This window comes from Hemitrygon akajei, chromosome 21 (assembly GCF_048418815.1).
Source record: "Hemitrygon akajei chromosome 21, sHemAka1.3, whole genome shotgun sequence".
NCBI classification, from domain to species: Eukaryota; Metazoa; Chordata; class Chondrichthyes; order Myliobatiformes; family Dasyatidae; genus Hemitrygon; species Hemitrygon akajei.
Window position 1 is genome coordinate 56191472 of NC_133144.1, and position 19188 is coordinate 56210659.

The 19188-nt window shown below is 39.8% G+C and overlaps 1 protein-coding gene across 2 annotated transcripts in view; it reads right to left on the reverse strand.

The window, feature by feature from the left end:
- Window positions 1-19188, reverse strand: part of edc3 (enhancer of mRNA decapping 3 homolog (S. cerevisiae)) — a 127246-nt gene that overhangs the window by 12220 nt on the left and 95838 nt on the right. For both annotated transcript variants that reach the window (XM_073025470.1, XM_073025469.1), the window contains exons 5-6: window positions 9802-9955; window positions 7396-7613 (exon numbers count right to left, since the gene is read on the reverse strand). In XM_073025470.1, the coding sequence (XP_072881571.1) occupies window positions 7396-7613; window positions 9802-9955 (372 nt within the window). The remainder of the gene's footprint in view (window positions 1-7395; window positions 7614-9801; window positions 9956-19188) is intronic.

Here is a 19188-nt window from a genome sequence, read left to right on the forward strand (position 1 = left end):
ATTGAAGATACGAGAACACTAACCTGAAGCGCATGTTAAAAGAATTCTGCCAGTTTTTTTGAACAGCATCATACCTATCCAGAGGCATGACAACTTGATATGGCAACTGCTTTGCCCAAGGATGCAAAATAAAAAAAATAGCAGAGAGTTGTGAATGCAACTCAGTGTATTATAGAAAGCAACCTTCCCTCCACTTGAGCTCTGCTGCTTTGGAAAAACAGTAACATAATCAAGCAGGCCTCCCACCCAAGTATCTCTTCTTCACTCAGGTAGAAGATTCTAATGTTTGAGAACACTTACCACCATGCTGACTGACAGCTGTTATAAGACTCTTAAAAGGAGTTCTTGTACAATAAAGAAGAATTCTTTATCTTAACTCATTGATCCTTACACGGTCTGTCTACTTGCACTGCAATTTCTGTTCAACTATAACTATATTTTAAATTCTATTTTCCTTTTGTACTACAAGAGTGTACTTATGTATGGAATGATCTGTCTGGGTGGCTCAGGACCGAAGCTCTGGGTCTGCAAGTCCACTGGAAAGTCGAAGTCAATATCTGCACAAATCCTTTAGAGACTGGAGGCCTGGAGGTGTCCTGTCCTGGCTTTGGAGGACTGTATGTGTTGTGGGTGAGTGGGTGGGAAGAAGTAACTACTGCTACTGTTTTGTTACTGCTGTTGCTCTGTTGACCACTGTGGTGCTGGAACGATGCATGTTGACAATTGTGGGCTGCCCCAAGCACTTTCTTAGGTTGTTAATGCAAACCAATGCATTTCACTGTATATCAGTACATGTGCAATAATAAAGCAATTAGAAAAATCCATTACATCAATACCAAATCAAGTTAGCCGATTATTCATAAACAAGTGAAAAACTACAGATTCTGGAAATCCAAGCAACACACACAAAATGCTGGAGGAACTCAGCAGGCCAGGCAAGCATCTATGGAAAAGAGTACAGAAAACCTATTGTTTCAGCTTATTCCTGGCACCACTGAACTCATATCTGCATACCTACACCATTTTACCTCCACCTAGTTCAGTCCCTTCCTACCTACATCCATGACACTTCACGTGTTCTGGATCTTTTCAATGATGTCAAGTTCCCTGGCCCCCATCATCTTATTTTTACTGTGGGTGTCCAGTCCCCAGATGCCTCTGTCCCCTACCAGGAAGGCCTCAAAGCTTCCTGGACACCCAAGAAAGAAAGGTTCTTTCTGGACATCAGACCCAATCAGCTCCCCTCCACCACCACTCTCCTTCATCTAGTGGAACTTGTCCTCACTCTTAATAATTTCTCTTTGGGCTCCTCCCAATTCCTTTAAACAAAAGATGTAGCCATGGGCACACGCATGGGTCCCAGCTATGTCCACTACATGGAACAGTCAGTGTTCTAAGACTACACTGGTAGCCGTCTCCCACTTTTGCTACACTACATCGACAACTCCTTCGGTGATACTTCTTGTGCCCATGCAGAACTCGTCGACTTCATCTACTTTGCCTCCAACTTCCACCCTGCCCTTAAATATACCTGATCCATTTCCGACAACTCCCTCCCCCTTCTCAATCTCTCTGTTTCTGTCTCTGGAGACAGCTTATCTGCTGATGTCTATTATAAACCTACGGACTCTCACAGCTACCTGGACTATACCACTTCCCATCCTGTTACTTGTAAAAACGCATCCCCTCCTCTCAATTCCTCCGTCTCTGCTGCATCTGTTCTTAGGATGAGCTTTTTCATTCCAAAATGAAGGAGATGTCCTCCTCCTTCAAAGAAAGGGGCTTCCCTTGCACTACCATCAATGGTGCCCTCAACCGCATCTCTTCTATTTCACACACGTCTACTCTCATCCCATCCTCCTGCCACCCAACCTCTTGCCCTCTCCTACAACCCCACCAACCTCCACATCCAGCACATAATTCTCCGTAACTTCCGCCATCTCCAAGCACTTCTCTCCCTTCCCCCTCCCACTTCCTGCTTTCCACAGGGATTGCTCCTTACGCAACTCCCTTCTCCATTCGTCCCTACCCACTGATCTCCCTTCTGGCACTTATCCTTGCAAGCAGAACAAGTGCAACACTTGCCTCCACACCTCCTGCCTTACTACCATTCAGGGCCCCAGACTGTCCTTCCATTCCAGGCGAGGCGACACTTCACCCGTGAGTATGTTGGGGGTCACATACTACATCCGGTGCGGCCTCCTGTACATTGATAAGACCGACGTAGATTGGGAGAACGAGCCCTTTTTCACAGATGCTGCCTGGCCTGCTGAGTTTGTCCAGCATTTTGTGTGTGTAGCTGATCATTCACTTTTTTTGTATGTGGGTTGTGTGATTTGGTAGAAAGGGCCAGACAGGGAGAATTCAGGATGTTCTCCAGGTCTCTAATACCAGGAACGATTCAAGTTCTGCTGCAAAATTTTACTGAGCCCGTATATACAGTTAGAAGAGCAATGGTGGTGCAGTTTTTTTCATTGCTTGGTAGTGTATGAACGGAGCAGAAACACTGCTATGGGACAGAATAATTAAATAAAACATACACCAATTATGGAATACAGCAAATTTACAGCCACTGAGAAAGATTACCAAAAGCTTCATCTTTTAGGTGAAGTATTGGAGATTACCCCACGTACCCATTTCAAACAAAAGAAAAACAGCACATTCTTTATGTTGCCCTGCTCAATCTATATCCCTAAGCCAACATGTCAAAAGACAGATTGTTTATTATGTAGCTATTTTTAAAAAATCTTGCGGTTCAGAGACTGGCTGCCAGGTTCTCTGTAGTCCAAGAGGAACGTTTCTGAAGGACAATCAACTGTGAAGCACTTTGGGGCAATTCTTACCATTAAGGACATGTTACAACTGCAAACCTTTTCCTCTCTGCTATGGATCTAATCCAAGTCTCAGCTGCTGGCTTTGACTCAGGAACCCTCTGGGCTCTGGTCACAAACAGGAGAGAACAGATATTCATGCATAGTCTGCAGACTATTAAGAGACTCGAAATGACAGGTTATACAACATAGAAGGAACATAATAAAAATCCTGAGATGGAGTTGCTAAGTTCACTTCAAGAAGTGTATCAGTCTCTTGCAGAATGAGTGTGATCATAAATGGAATTGTGGCCAGTGTCAACAGGTAAGCAAAAATAATAATAATCCACCTCAGGCACGATTAATGCCACCCATCAGCATTTACTGATTTGGGGCAACAACTGTTTTGAGATGTTAGTACAAACAGGGTTAAAGAGCCTCAGGTGTAAGCCGTTCTGAAACTGGATGTGAAGGAAGCAGTAATGGTCATGAGCCAAAAATACATATTCAAGCTAAAACATGATTTAGCCATTGGAAGTTGCATGTTTCAAGCAATTTCCTGTCCAATCTCAAACTGGTCGATTTCAAGGAATCAGCAATGTAATTAATGACTTCCAAAATTTATTTCCCCCAAAATGTAACCTAATCAGAAACCTTCTAAGGAACTGCAAGAGTACCACAGTGTGTCTGTTCAGGAGAGGGAAAGGGAAAGAGCAGAATCCTGTTTTGTTGATGTATTCATAGCTGGAAACAAGAGATTTGAATCATCAGGAAAAGTGGCTTCAGGCTCATTATGTGCAAACGCTCTTGGATCTGGGCTTAGAGACAACCAGCCTCTTGGGCTACCGCTCAAGTTTATCTGTAGTAAAAACCAGTGTATTTGGGAGAACTGGGAAGGCAACTAAGTTCTGGGAGGTTGGTGGCTGTTTCACTCAAGCTGAAAAGCAACGAAATCAGTTTAGGACGACAGGGCCAAAACTACTTTGAAAATTTACTGTAATCCAAGATAGATTTAAATAATAACATGGTAAAATATTTAGCAGCCAGCACTCTGAGCTGTATGTACATACTTCTCAGGACCACTACAATGCAGAACAATTAAGCTCTTTTGCTGTGCTTTTATACATCGAGCCAGGTACAATAAAAACAGGATCTATGGAAAATGATATGCCAAACCACCTTTTCTCCTATCAAAGCTAATCTGGCTAATAGCCCGCAGAGGAAGAATTTGGTTTTTAGAGAGGGGGCATGGAAAAGTTGACTGGAACCAAAAGTTAACAATGCCAATATATTAGAAACAGTGGTTAGGTGACCAAAAGTATAGAAACATTGCAAATTCTATAAGGATTTAATGGAGGAGGAAAAGTAGGTAGGCAATATTGAAAGGACATAGAGCTCCGTAAACTGACAGCACAGTCATTCATTACTAATTAAAGTTTGAAGATGAGTAAGGGGTCAAAATGCGAGAAGCACATACATTATAAACACACAAGATTCTGCAGATGCTAGAAATCCAGAGTGCACACAGAAAGCTGGAGGAACTCAGCAGATCAGCTGCATCTGTGGAGAGGAATAAAGAGACAGTGCTTCAGGACTCTTCCCCGGGACTGAAAAGGAAGGGGAAGAAGCCAGAATAAGGATGGAATGCAGGGAGAGAGGAAGGAGTACAGCTAGGTGTTAGGCAAAGCCAGGTGGGTAGAGGTGCGGAATTTGAGAAATTGGGAGGTGATAGGTGGAAAAGGTAAAGGGCTGAAGGAGGAATCTAATGGGCGAGGAGACTGCACTATGGGAGAAACAGAAGGAGAAGGGGTTCCATGAGGAGGAGATGGGCAGATGATAAGAGGAGGTAAGAGGGAAGCCAGCGTGGAGAATGGAAGAAGGGAGAAGGGAAAGGAGTTCACACTGAAAAATGAAAAGTGAAGCCAGCTGAAGGGGGAAGACGAAAGAAGTGAGAAGCTGGGACGTGATGAAGCACAAGCATTTGAGGTGTGTATTGCTAAGATGATATATTGAAGGGCAGAACTATGCAAACTTAAAGGGTGAGAAAGCAGGACAAGCACAACTTAAAATTATTTTGTTCCTACACAGTAAACTCCTGAAACTCTATTTCCACAGAACCAAGACCAACAAACTTAACAAATGCAGTGTTTTATTTTGGTTAAAAACCACACATCTATAACTAATCAGAGTTTTTTCAAGCTCATTGTAAAACTGGTGTATAAGATGATGAGGTATTGATCGTGTGGATACGCAGAGGCTTTTTCCCAGGGCTGAAATGGCTAGCACAAGAGGGCCTAGTTTTAAGGTGCTTGGAAGTAGGTACAGAGGAGATGTCAGGAGTAAGGTTTTTTTTAAAAAAACGCAGAGAGTAGTGAGTGCATGGAGCTGCCGGCAACAGTGGCGGAGGCAGATACAATAGGGTCTTTTAAGAGACTCCTGCATAGGTACATGGAACTTAGAAAAATAGAGGTCTATGGTAATTTTCAAAGCATGTTTGGCACAGTATTGTGGGCAGAAGGACCTGTATTATGCTGTGCATTTTCTATGTTTGTAACTGTTCCACTGCTGGATGCTTACATACTCAAAATGTAAGATATCGGAGGTAAATTCACTATTATTTGATGAGTTTGTGAGATTATACTGGAGTCACAGAGCACTACAATACAGAAACAGGCCCTTTGGCCCACTTAGTCGATATCGAACTATTATTCTGCCTAGTCCCACCAATCTGCACATGGACTATAGCACTCCATACCTCACCCATTCACGTACCTGTCCAAGCATCTCTTAAATGCTCAAACCAAACCTAGATCCACACATCCACTGGCAGCTCATTCCACATTCGCATCACCCTCTGAGTGGCATTTCCCCTTGAACATTTTACCTTTCACCCTTAAACACATGACCTCTGATTCTAGTCTCACCCAACTGCAGGCAGAAAAAAACCTCCTTGCACTTACCCTATCTATACCCCTCAATTTATGAAACATTTTACCTTCCTATTTTCCAGCCTCCCCAAACCAAATCCCTGGAATATAATCCCTTCAAATTGTTCCTCCACAGGCTATTGGCCAGATAACCCTTTATGGGCGAAAATACTAGAAATAGTATCTCCATAAGTCTAGCATGATAATAGCACTGGCCTTGTCCTTTGATTCAAAACTATATCCTCATTACTTCTGGACTTTACTTCACTATATTCATGGCCAACCTCAATTTCATTCTCTCATTAACAGAAGGTCATGCAGAACACTGAATTTCTGTTTCAATTCCCATAAGTCCTAGTGAACAGGACTTGGTGAAAGTTAGGATAAGAACAGCTTTGGATGACATGCTTGAGGGAGAATGAAATGAGCAAGGCCACTGAAGCTTGGAAGTGATCTACTCCAGTACAGCCACAAAGTTCAGCAGGAACTAGGGTAATCTGTACAGTGACTCAATCCTTAGAGCAGGATGTGAAAATCTGTTTGTTCACTTTCATTGTTAGGAAAGCTATTGATTTTAAAATTCTCTGTAATGTAAAACAACACTTGGGTTCTTCCAAAGAAACAACCAGTTCATTCTCCGCAATAGCTATCACATCTATGGAGGGTCTCAGCCCACCAAAACCATTCAGCAAGACTTCCCCATAGACGCTACCCAACTTGCTGAGCTCCTTCATTGCTTTGTGATTTGCACAAGACTTCCAGCATCTGCAGAATTTCTGGTGTGTTTGATTTGCAGCTCACCCTTCTCTTTGTTGGGTTGCTTACGATGGAACGTGCCTGCTGCCAGACAGTTTGCTGGTCTTTGATTGCAGTCACCTAATTGCATTTATCCTAATGCGGTATCTCCAACAGTGCAACACTACTACAGTGCTCCAATGAAATAACAACCTCCATTGTGTTCTGGTCCTTGAGTAAGCCTTGACATATTGTTACCTGATTCAGAAGTGAGGATGTACTGTTATACCTTCTCCCTAACAAATACTTGGAAGTACATTATATTTCATTCATGCTCTGATCAGTTCTTTTAAAATGGCAATTACACAATTAAAACCTTATCAGCTCAATTCCAGCAGAAATTTGAAAGGAAATCTGATTAGTGGGCAGTGCAGTAGTATAGCAGTTTGCATAACTGGTTTTCAACACTAGCTGTAAGATCAGGGTTTAATTCCTCCCGCTGTCTGGAAGCAGCTTGAACTTCTCCTGCAGCATAGGTTTCCCTTGGGTACTCTGTTTCTCCCGTCACATTCCAAAAATGCAGAAGTTAGGGTTAGTATGCTGCAGGCATGCTATGTCAGTGCTGGCAATGCTTGTGGACTTCCCCAAGCAAATCTCAAATGTGCTAGTTGTTGATGAAAAAGATATACTTCATGGAATGTTCACGTGACAAACAAAGCTAATTTCATTATCTCTGAATTCACACTGGAGAAATTTAAAGGTCTAGTCTTAGGTGCTAACTTACTTTGTTAAAGATTGAAATCCACACCTGCCTTCTGAGAATTGCCTTAAATTAAGTAGATTTACACTAATAAAGGTTCCACGAGTCCTACAACAAACAAAAGGACTAAGTATTAGGACTAACAGCGTGGAAAATCAGATACCTTTTACACTGGCCACTTGTTTGCCATCAGTCTTGCTAAAAAGTTGAAGTTCAGTAGTGATACATTCCAGCATCTTCACAAAGTTGGGCAAGAATAAAATAATTTGTACTTCATGATTGGCAAGATGGCGGCCGCAGCTGATTCCTTGAGCTCCCTTTACATGTGGTCCACACAGCAATGCGACTGTCGGTCTTTGGTGGACATTCTTGGGATTTAACCTTGAAAACAACAAATAGCCTGATGTATGTTTAGATCAAGATAATCTGACTTTCAATTGAAATGCACTCTACAAGCATGACATCACATCAGACTTCCATTCTACTTCAATATCTTGTCAGTTGCTAATTCGTAATACATCACAAATCCCCAGGTCCTAGCAACCTACTGGCCAGCTGTATGAATCAAAGTGACAAACAAAAATATTTGAAGATTTTCACAGCAGCTTTAGATGCCAATGTGAACAAAATGTGCAGTAAATAATGAAGGTATTATTATATTATATATTATTAATATTATTGTTACTGGATTATTATAAAACAAATTCATGTACAATATAATTGAAAAAATGTGCCAGTGAAACTATCTATATATATCTAATATCTCTCTCTCTCTCTAATATATATATATATATATATTTCCTATAGTCTGTTGAGATTGCATCATTTGAACACTGATGAACATTCCAGGGTATTCAGTTCTGAGTGTTTTCTGATGACCCTGGTAAATTTTGGGGGACTTAAAATTTAATCTTCTACATGTTTACTGAAACCTTTGAAACCTGACAAAATTAGCTTGTTCCATGGATAGGACAGAATGGTAACAATTGGTATATCCACAAGTCTCTGTCATGACCATGGAATCCAAATTCATGTCCTATTACATTTTCCCAGATCTAGTCCAGCTTACTTCTCAAGTCTAAAATATTAAACACAGAAAATACAACAGTACAGCACAGGTACAGGCCCTTTGGCCCACAATGTTGAGTTGTATTAACCAAGGCAGTGACACCTAATCCCTGATGAAGGTTCTTGGCCCAAAATATCAGCTCTTTATTCCTCTCCATACATGCTGCCTGACTTGGTGGGTGAGTGGGTGTGTGTCCTTGTGCGTCTGTGTCTCTGTGCTTGTGTGTGTTAGTGTTACTCTGGATTTCCAGCATCTGCAGAATCTCTTGTTTATGACATCTAATTCCTTCTGTCTGCAAGTAGTCCATATTTCAGCACTCTCTGCATATGCCAATCGTCCATATTTCAGCACTCTCTGCATATGCCAATCTAAGAGAATCTTAGAAGCTTCTATCCTCTCCACTTCCATCACCACCCCTAGCAGTGCATTCCAGGCACATACCCTCTACACCCAGGCAACATCTTTGTAAACCTCTTCTGAAGCCTCTCCACACCCGCAACATACTTCTTCTAAAAAGGGTAATGAAAACCTATGGAAATATTCCAGCTGTGGCCTAAGCAGAGTTTTTTTTAAATAAAAGCTACAATGGATCACCCACTTCTTGAACTTAGTGCCTTTACAAACACCTTCTTAACGACCCCATCAACATGCTCCCTTTGCAGGGAGCTATGGACTTGTACTCCAATATCCCTTTGTACATTAATATTGGAGTTAATACTTTCAAGTCCTCACTCTGATGATGAGGCCATGTTTAAAATTTGATAGAGGACATAAGTTACAAACAGTGGTAAAGTTTTACACTACGCAAACAAACACTGATTTGAGTAACCATACTTTGCTCTTGAAATCTACAGAATGAAGGCATGCACCAGATGCTGAAGAGGGCAAACAGGTTAAAAAAGGAGTGCTTCCATGAATGTGAAAAATGGGATTGAATACAAGTTCAGCTAAATGGTGCTAAAAGATGGGGAAAATTGGATTAGAAGTGTCTCATCTTTGGATCTTTTCCTCTGAAAGGGTTAAAAGTTTAGAAACCACTTTGCTCAAGTTTCAAACCAGATCAGATTAGACACGAGATAAAAGTACAAGATCATCCACTGCCTATGCCATTGCAGTAACTCTGCACAGAAACAGGCTCTCTGGCCCAACCGGCCCAAATCAGACAAGATTCTTATCCAAGCTGGACTCATTTGCTCATACCTGTCTCAACCACTTTCTCTTGTGGTTCACTGAACAAATCAACCTTCCTCTGGTGAAAATGTTGCCCTTTGGTTCCTTATTAATCTTTACCCTCTTACTTTAAACCTATGGACTCGAGTTCTGGATCCTTCAACCCTGGGGGGTGGGGGAGGAGAAGTGAAGCTCAATAATGATGTTTAAAACCTAAAATAATCCATTTCTTGAAAGCAAAATTACTGGGGAAATAAGATGAATGAAGTGGCAACCGGTAAATCCTTTTGAAACATAAGGCACAATGATCAACATTAACACAAAAGGTACCTGTTAGGCCCACCAAGAAGAGTTAGTGTCATCTGGCTGGCACATACACCAATCATTTCCAATCTGCGTTCCAACGATAGGCCATGCCGTTCTGCAGTTGCCAGCAACCTTTTGTGCAAGTCATAAGAAATACTAGGAACAACCAACCCCGAATCTGTAATGCAAAAGAAAACCAGCTATCAAATATGGAAAAAATCCAAAACGATTGCAGTGTTAGCTTATTTGGCCCTTTCGCCAACTAACCAAGAAAGAAAATGTGAGCTCAAACCCAATGTACAATATATGTCCAGTTTAACTAGTTGCAAAAGTGAATATGAAGCTATCATAGTGAACTATTTCACTAATATTCTTTAGTAATGTGAAGCTGTTACGATACAGCTTGTATAATGATTCCAATCCCAGGGCAGCACAACAGACATCTGAATTGACACAGCAAGTTGCCGTAAGGGAGACATGGTAAATGTTGTCAATGCACCCATATCCAAACATTATACCAAAAATATGTTACTCCTAGTAAATAAAAGGAAATCTAAACTGAACTATCCAATATTAACTACTCTCACAAAAATCCATGCACTTCTCACTGAAGACTGCATTACATACCTGTTTAAGCCTTGGAAAAACTGCAACTAGGTTCTCCAAGTATGGAGATTTTCTTCAGTGGCTATAGAGCAGAGTTGATATATCTGATGACGATACCATCATCATCATCATCAGGTGCCATGCCCAGTTTGAGCTTTGACTGCCATGGCCCACACACTCCTGTTTCGTGTCAAGTGGATCAATTCATTGGTATTCATTTTCAGTTCTCTGGCTGCTGTCTCCATCATCATTTGTCTTTGCCTTCCTCTTGCTTTCTTCCCTTCAATCTTTCCCATAATTACCGTGCATTCTAACTCCTCTTTCCTAATCACATGTCCAATGAAGTTATATTGCTTTTTCATCTCATACATTATTTCTCTTTTTGTGCTTGCTCTGTTCATGACATCCTCGTTAATCGTTTCGTCCATGATATTCTTTGCATCCTCCTCAAAAACCACATCTCTGCTGCTTCAATTCGTTTCATGTTACTAGATATGGTCCAACACTCTGAGCCATATAACATAACTGGATAAACATAATATTTCAATGCTCTGAGGCAGGTTGTCATGCCTAGTTTAGTGTTGGTCAGTATACTCTTCATTCTCATAAAGGTGTCTTTTGCCATTCCTATTCTTCTTTTGATGTCCGTGTTGCACCTGCCATCTGATGTCACCCAGCAGCAAAAGTTCTGTATTTGTATTATGTCTTCCCCGTTTATTCTCAGCCTACAGATAGGATTCTCCTTCTTTTCGATATCACCGTACATTGTCTTTTTGCAACTGATAGACCCATTTTTGCACTTTCTTCAACAACTATATCAATTAAGGTACAAGAAACACAATATTGATGTTAAGGATACTATCAGAACGAGCTATTCAAGTGCAAAAAGATTTGTTCATTTGTTTTATCGACTACACAAAAGCATTTGATAAAGTGAAGCACAATAAGTTATTTGAAATGATGTTACCCCCATTATATAAAACAAAAGCTGCAACAACTTAAAGAATACAATGTTGGTAACTGTGCCATTTTACAGTCGACAAAATAAGCTTTTAAGTGAGGTGAAAGCCAACAGATCGCTTAACACATTTTATTGAAGGCAGCCAGCTGATGAATATTTAATGCAGGATGATGGGATAAACAGATGTTAAAAATGATGAATTCCCAAATACCCTCTCTGATGCGTCATTTAAAGATGTGATTAATACTAACCAGGTACAACAATAAGAGAGAATGCAAAAAAGCCAGGAAGTGGTTAGGTACCTTCCGGTTCCCAAATATAAAGGTGCAATCTAAAAAACCAAGACTGAAGTAACCCTAAAGTAAGTTCAGGTATCTTTTATTTGAGCAAGTTAAAAAGCAAGCTGATTTATAAATAAAATTATTTTTCTTGTAATTCTACTTGACAACTGGCAAACAAGTAATGAACACCAATAAAATTAATGTGCAATCCCTGAAACTCTTAGGTATTCCATGAGCAGCTGCTTGTAGTGAAATCCAGACATATTCTTCAGGAACAATTAAGAAGTTATACTTATGCAACTGAGTCACTGGGGAATCCAGTCAATCTAAATTAAAATTAAATACATTATAAATTATATCTCCAAAACTCTTCAGTGGAAAGTTAAAGCTACTTATAAAGCAGTGTTAATGATCCCATTATATACTGTACATTATTATAAACAGCTCACAGGAAAGATGCCTCTCATTTGTATTTTGGAAAATTAAGAATACTTGGGATCTTCAGGGTGGGGAAGGAAAGAAAATGAAGGAAATTGTTGTCATATACTTTAGAGGCTAATATAATGCTTTACAGTGCTAGCGATCGAGGTTCAATTCCTGCCTCTATCTTTAAGTCCTGATGAATGGTCTCGGTCCGAAATGTCGACTGTATTCTCTTTTCCATAGATGCTGCCTGGCCTACTGTTCCTCCAGCATTGTGTGTGTGTTTTTGTATATTCTCCCTGTGACCCATGTTTCCCCCAGGTGCTACAGTTTTTCCCACATTCCACAGCTGTATGTGTTACTAAGGGTTAGTAAGTTGTAGCCATCCTATGTTCAAGCCAGAAGCATGGTGACACATGCTTCCTCCTCAATATTTCCTTGGACTGTTGGCCATTGACACAAATGATATACTTCTCTGTATGTTTTGATCTACATGTGACAAACACAGATTATCTTTAAAGACACGTAGAAATCAGTGCTGCAATCACTGGGATATGGGTTAACCTGCCCAGTCACAACTGAGGCGACTATGGTACAGCCATAGGAGCTTATAGCCCAAGACAAAGACACACAATGAAAAGATAGTAGGAGAGCTGCTCTTGCAGGATATTAAAGCGGCTGGCGGTAAATCAGATTTCCAGCCAGCAGCATTGGCTGGGGAGAGTGACTGTTCCATACATGGATGAGAAAATTCCAAGAAAATTAAAAGTATGTTAACAAATTAAACCAAACAGTCTATTGATTGAATACAAAGTCTTGTGTGCTTAACTATTTCAGAAATCATCTGTTCTGGGGACTATAATTTACATAAGTTAATCAGCACAACTTTCTGAAGCCACAATATTCAATGTTAAATTTTATTGGTCTCAGAACTTTGTAACAGGTGGATGAAGAGGATTTTTATCCATGATTAAAAGGACCAAATGGCTCCTATGAACTCTACACTGTGAAAATAATACATACCACACTTTTTCAACTGGTGTATGCATTAGCAAGAGAATCATTGTAAGAGACGAAATTAATTTCAATAGAACACCTGAAAAATCTGAAATATTGAAATTCCAACAATTTAACACAAGTTGTATTCCAAGTTCCTTTGCTGCTTTATTTTTGAATTTTTTCCCCATTTAGAAAATGGCCCACATACTTATTCCTTCTACTGAAGTGCATGACTATACGCTTCCCTACACTATATTCCATCTGCCACTTCTTTGCCTATTGTCCCAATCTGTCTTTGTCTTTCTGCAGACATCCTGCTTCCTTGACACTACCTGCCCTCCACGTATCTTTGTATTGCCTGTAAACTTAACCCTTCTTCCATCAAAGTCATTGACACTGACGTATAACGTGAAAGAAGCAGTCCCAACATCAACACCTGTGGCACACCACTAGTCGCCAGCATCCAATCAGAAAAGGCACCCTTTATTTCCACTCTTTGCCTCCTGCCACTCAGCCAATCGTTTGTCTTCTATCCATGCTAGTAATTCCATGGACTTGTTAAGCAGCCTCATGTGCCACTGATATTAAACTTTATTCTAATTCAGATTCTGAGTGATTAATCAATTATGCCATTGGTGACATCTGGATTTCCAAAAACCAAAATAACCAAAACCCACTGCCATCAGGGAGGACGCTATATAGCATCCATCCTGAGACCATCATCATCATAATGTGCCATGTTGTACGACATGGGCATTTATGGTAATGTCTGTAGTGAGATGCTGAAGATGTTCTATAGGTCAGTTGTGGAGAGCGCCCTCTTCTTTGTGGTGGCGTGTTGGGGAGGAAGCATTAAGAAGAGGGACGCCTCACGTCTTAATAAGCTGGTAAGGAAGGCGGGCTCTGTCGTGGGCAAAGTACTGGAGAGTTTAACATCGGTAGCTGAGCGAAGGGCGCTGAGTAGGCTACGGTCAATTATGGATAACTCCGAACATCCTCTACATAGCACCATCCAGAGACAGAGAAGCAGTTTCAGTGACAGGTTACTATCGATGCAATGCTCCTCAGACAGGATGAAGAGGTCAATACTCCCCAATGCCATTAGGCTTTACAATTCTACCGCCAGGACTTAAGAACTTTTTAAAAGCTATTATTAATGCTTTTTGAGATAGTGATTTAGATGCATATCATATTTTTTTTTACTGAGTTAAGTATTGTATGTAATTAGTTTTGCTACAACAAGTGTATGGGACATTGGAAAAAAGTTGAATTTCCCCATGGGGATGAATAAAGTATCTATCTATCTATCTATCTGGTCTATCCATGACCATGATTGTGCTTGGCAAAGTTTTCTCAGAAGTGGTTTGCCATTGCCTTCTTCAGGGCAGTTTTTTTTTTAAACAAGATTGGTGACCCCAGTCATTATCAATACTGTTCAGAGATTGTCTGCCTGGCATCAGTGGTCACATAACTAGGACTTGTGATAAGCAGCAGATGCTCATATGACCATCCACCTCCAGCTCCCAAGGCTTCACATGACCTTGATTCCGGAGGGGGGTGGGGAGAGAACAGGCTATGCCCAAGGTGACCTGCAAGCTAGTGGGGGAGGAGGAGCACCTCACACCTCCTTTGGTAGTGACCCACCTCCACCCTGACACCCAATGCCAGGACCACTAGTCCCAAAAACAGTTTTTCTCCAAACAGTAAAGCTAATCAACACCTCTACCACTAACCCACCCCACCACCTTTACTTTATAATTTCCTGTCAGAGTCACCTTATGTAGTCAGTCCTGTGCCATGACACTCTATGGACATAAATCAATCTATGTATATTAGACAGCATACCACTTATATTTATCATATTTTTTATTATTATGTTCTTTATCTCAATGTGCTTTTTTGTGCTGCATTGTATCTGGTGTAACAATTATTTCATTCTCCTTTATACTTGTTTTCTGGAAATGAAATTAAACAATCTTGAATCTTGAAACAACTGCCAGGAAAGCTTATATATAACTCATTTGATATCCTATAAGGCAACATCCCATGAACTTTAGATAGTATTGATGCACCTGTCAACTCTTAAGATTATACAGTACCTCATTTCTTTACAATTTCACTCTACCATGGTAACATACTTTTCCGATGATCTGTTGTTTACAAAGGTAACCAACAGATGACAGGACTGATGTCTATTAGCCTTTAGGGATCGAAACAAATCAGGTGGCTCTTGAAACATACACATACTTAAAACAAAAGTCATCAGGCAAGTTTATGTTTTTTGCCAGAACCTGTTTGCATGCCTCTCAATAAATTCTGAATGAGTAGCTCAGACGCAGCACGTACCAATTACACAGCAACAATGAAGAATGAGGAAACTGCTACTGTATACTTAAGCCTAAAACACACAATTTTGTAAACATGCGTCGCCAAGGAACAATGCTCTTAATTCTTAACACGCAACACTGGTTAGTGTGGATGCTTTTCTTTGGGGAAAAAGCTCTTAACATTTCCGTCACACAAGAGGACCAAGAGGAATATGACAAGGATCTGTGCTGTAGTGGTCTACAACTCTACGATCACCTGAGTGTTGAAATTCTGAATATTTTAATAGTAATATTTGAACCTGAGATTTAAGGTTCCATATACAAATGCATGTGAAAAAAAATCACTCTGACTGCAAAGAATATCAGAGACTGAATTTATCAACTGCAACAGTATAATAGGAACTTAATCATTACATGCAGGTGAGCTACAAGCTGAACTAGTGCTTTTAGGAATTGATGACAATACTTACTTTTTGCAAATAAGCAATCAAATTCTGAATGGCCCAGGAACCCATGACCATGACGTCATTATTTCTGCTCATTTTTTCACTATGTATTTTTAAAAATATTTTTAAATTGTAATTTATAGTACCATGGTAGAGTAGCAGTTAACGTGAAACGGTTACAACTCGGGGTGCCCTGGAGTTCAATTCCAGCATTGTTCTGTAAGGAGTCTCTGAACATCCTCTAGATAGAAAGCATGGGTTTTCTCCAGGAGCTCCAGTTCCCTCCCACAGTCCAAAGATGTACCTTTAAAATGTCCTGTGATTAGATTAGTGTTAATTGGGTTTGTCAGGGGCTGCTGGGCTAGTGTGGCTTAAATAGCCAAAAGGGCCTACTCTGCACTATATCGCTAAATAAAAATAAATAAAATATTTGAGTATATAGTATATTTTATATTTATAGCATATTGCACTATGCTGCCGTCACAAAACAACAAATTTCATGACACGTCAGTGATAACATACTTGATTCTGAAATTAAGGCAGAATATACACATCACAAAACAAACACTGAGCATTAAAACTGTTGCTCTGATGGTGTTCTCCTGCACATATTACAATATTTCATAAATGGAAGCTGCTAAATAGTGAAACATTTAGATTCAAATAGCTTTGAATGAATACAGAACCTTTTACATCTTTTAACTTAAATATACCTTGATTTTGTAAAGGAAAATTACCAAAACAATCCTGTTTCTGTTAAGAAGGAACAAAAAAATTCAAATTGATTAAGGAAAATACTAACATCTGGCTTGGTACATGCAACTGAGAAGAAATCCCAAAAAGTCTACTTTCCAGCTACTCCCAAAGACTGGTAAAATTTTATTTCCTGATTGCCAGGGAAAGAAAATGGGTTTAAATTTTTAAGAAGTTGCACATGGGCACATATGCTGGTGATATTCCACTCTGCATTCCGCAACATCTACACTGAAAGTGAAAAAGACTTGTTACAGAACACTTTCCGTGGCCTCAGGACATTCTAAAGCATCTCATGGCCAACAAACATTTTTGAATTTAGTCAAAGTAAAGAAGGTGCACAATGCAGTTCTGGACACTCGATCATGATGCTAGCTGAAGAATGATCAGGCTTATAGAACACCCAGGAGGAATCCGAATCATTTTGTATGAAGTCTGAAGGCCCAGAGACATTAAAGCCTAAAGCGCATTTGGAGCAGATGTCATTAAAGGCCAATGCAAATACTGCTAACAGCAAATGTGTACAACAAGAACAACTTGATGCAGGAAATTTCTTTGCAATAAATTAATCTCCTTGCAGCATGAAGCAGTGCACGACTGGTGACATGTTGCTTTAGAATGGCTCAAACCAGAACATTGATTTGTTACATACAATGTGGGTGCTACAGGCAAAGTTATTATTTAATGACTATTAATGATTCACCTTATACCCCCACTCTCATAACATTTGGTTGACTATGCTGTAAGTCAATATAATTTTAAGATGAGTTTTGTTTAGTGCTATTTAGTGGGTTTCTTTGATAAAAATATTTGGTTTTCTTGGTTATTTAAGTAGGCAGTTAATGGTCAGAGAATTGTTACAACATACACAGAACTGCATTCAGCTCTTTACGCTGGTTTCTGCTACAGCAAATCTAGATATCCCACCCTCTACATTTTCAGAATTAAAATTAGGTTAATTATCACTAACACACATTGTGAAATGAGTTGATTTGTGGCAGCAGTACATTGCAAAACATTAAAAACTATAAATTACAAAATTATTTTAAAAAATACATTAAATAAGTAGTGACATAAAGAGCTGATTCATTATCCAATCAGATATCTAACAGAAGGGAAGAGGCTGATCCTAAAATGTTGAGTGTATGTCTTCGGGCTCCTATACCTTCTCTTTGATGTAGTTATGAGAAGGGGCATGTCCTGGGAGGTGGAGAATGAAGAATGCTGCCTTTTTGACATATCACCTTTTGTCCTCAACACTAGGGAGGCTACACCCATAATAAAGCTGGTTGAGTTTACAACCCTCTGCAGCTTTTTCCGATCCTGTGCAACTCCCCCTCTATACCAGATGCAACCCCTCCACAGTACTTCTGTAGAAATTTGCTGGAGTCTTTAGTGACATACAAAAATCTCCTCAAACTCCTCATAAAATATAGCCGCTAACATACCTTCTTTATAATTGCATCAATATTTGTCCCCATAGCTGCAAATTACTCATTTCTGAAAGCTGTTTCTACCACTTTTATAGGTAACATCATAACTATACTGATGGGGAGGAGGGGGATTCCTTGTATCTGATTTGCACCTTCTCCCCCATACCACACCTTCCCCCTGCCCCTCAAAACTCCAATATTGTGCTTCTAGTCCTTAAATCATTTCAAAGGAATGGCTTTCTACTTAACTTATCTGTACAACCTGGATCATACACATCTCCATTAGTTCTCCAAACTTCTTTGTTGAAGTTCTCTATTTTAGATTCATTAAAGCAAATCTTTCCTGCACTCTCGCCTTGCATCATTAAAGTGACCAGAAATAGACAATACTGATCCAAAATAGGTAAATCACTATGCTGCTCTGGCCCTGGAATCACAAATAAACTGCAACCACCAAGGATAAAAGTGAACTTGCACTGTAATTGTTACCATTGCAGATGCTAGGTTTTCAAAACCAGATTAATTTACAAATTCAAATTTCACTCTACTAATTTAGTCTCTTAATTATTTGTCCAAGACTCTAGATTATTAACCCAGTAGCTTCACTCTTATGCACATTCCCTGAAGGAAACATCAGAGCACTGCACAGCACAATTTTGTATTTTTCCTTTGCAGTCAATTTGAAATCATTGTTTAGATAGCCAACAGATTTATGGCTGTTAACATAAATCAGTTGCATTTTCTTCAAGCATGGAAATAATGGAAAAAACTGCATTGAGGATACATACAAAACTGACTGCTCAGAAAACTCGTTTGTCTGAGTGCCTAGTTCAATGTTGTCCTTCAACTATGGTGTTAAACAGTTGTGGTGCCACACGCATCAAAACTAAAAATTTCAAAAGTGGGAAAGTTCTAGGAAAAGTTTCTAATATATCAAGTTGATTTGCCTCACCCATGGCAATTGCATAATTCGCCAAAATGGGTCAGCTCTGATGTGTTTGTAAAGCACTTTTTAAACTTGAGTCTTTTGTATTTTGGGATAGCAGTATAACTGGGCAACTTACATACCAACAGCACTGTGCCAAAAATGAATTGCTTGACTTCAGGTGAACTTGACAACTTTTCTTTGAAATAATTCAAAGCAAAGGCTTGGAAGAGTTAATATGCTTTGTCTAGCATTTT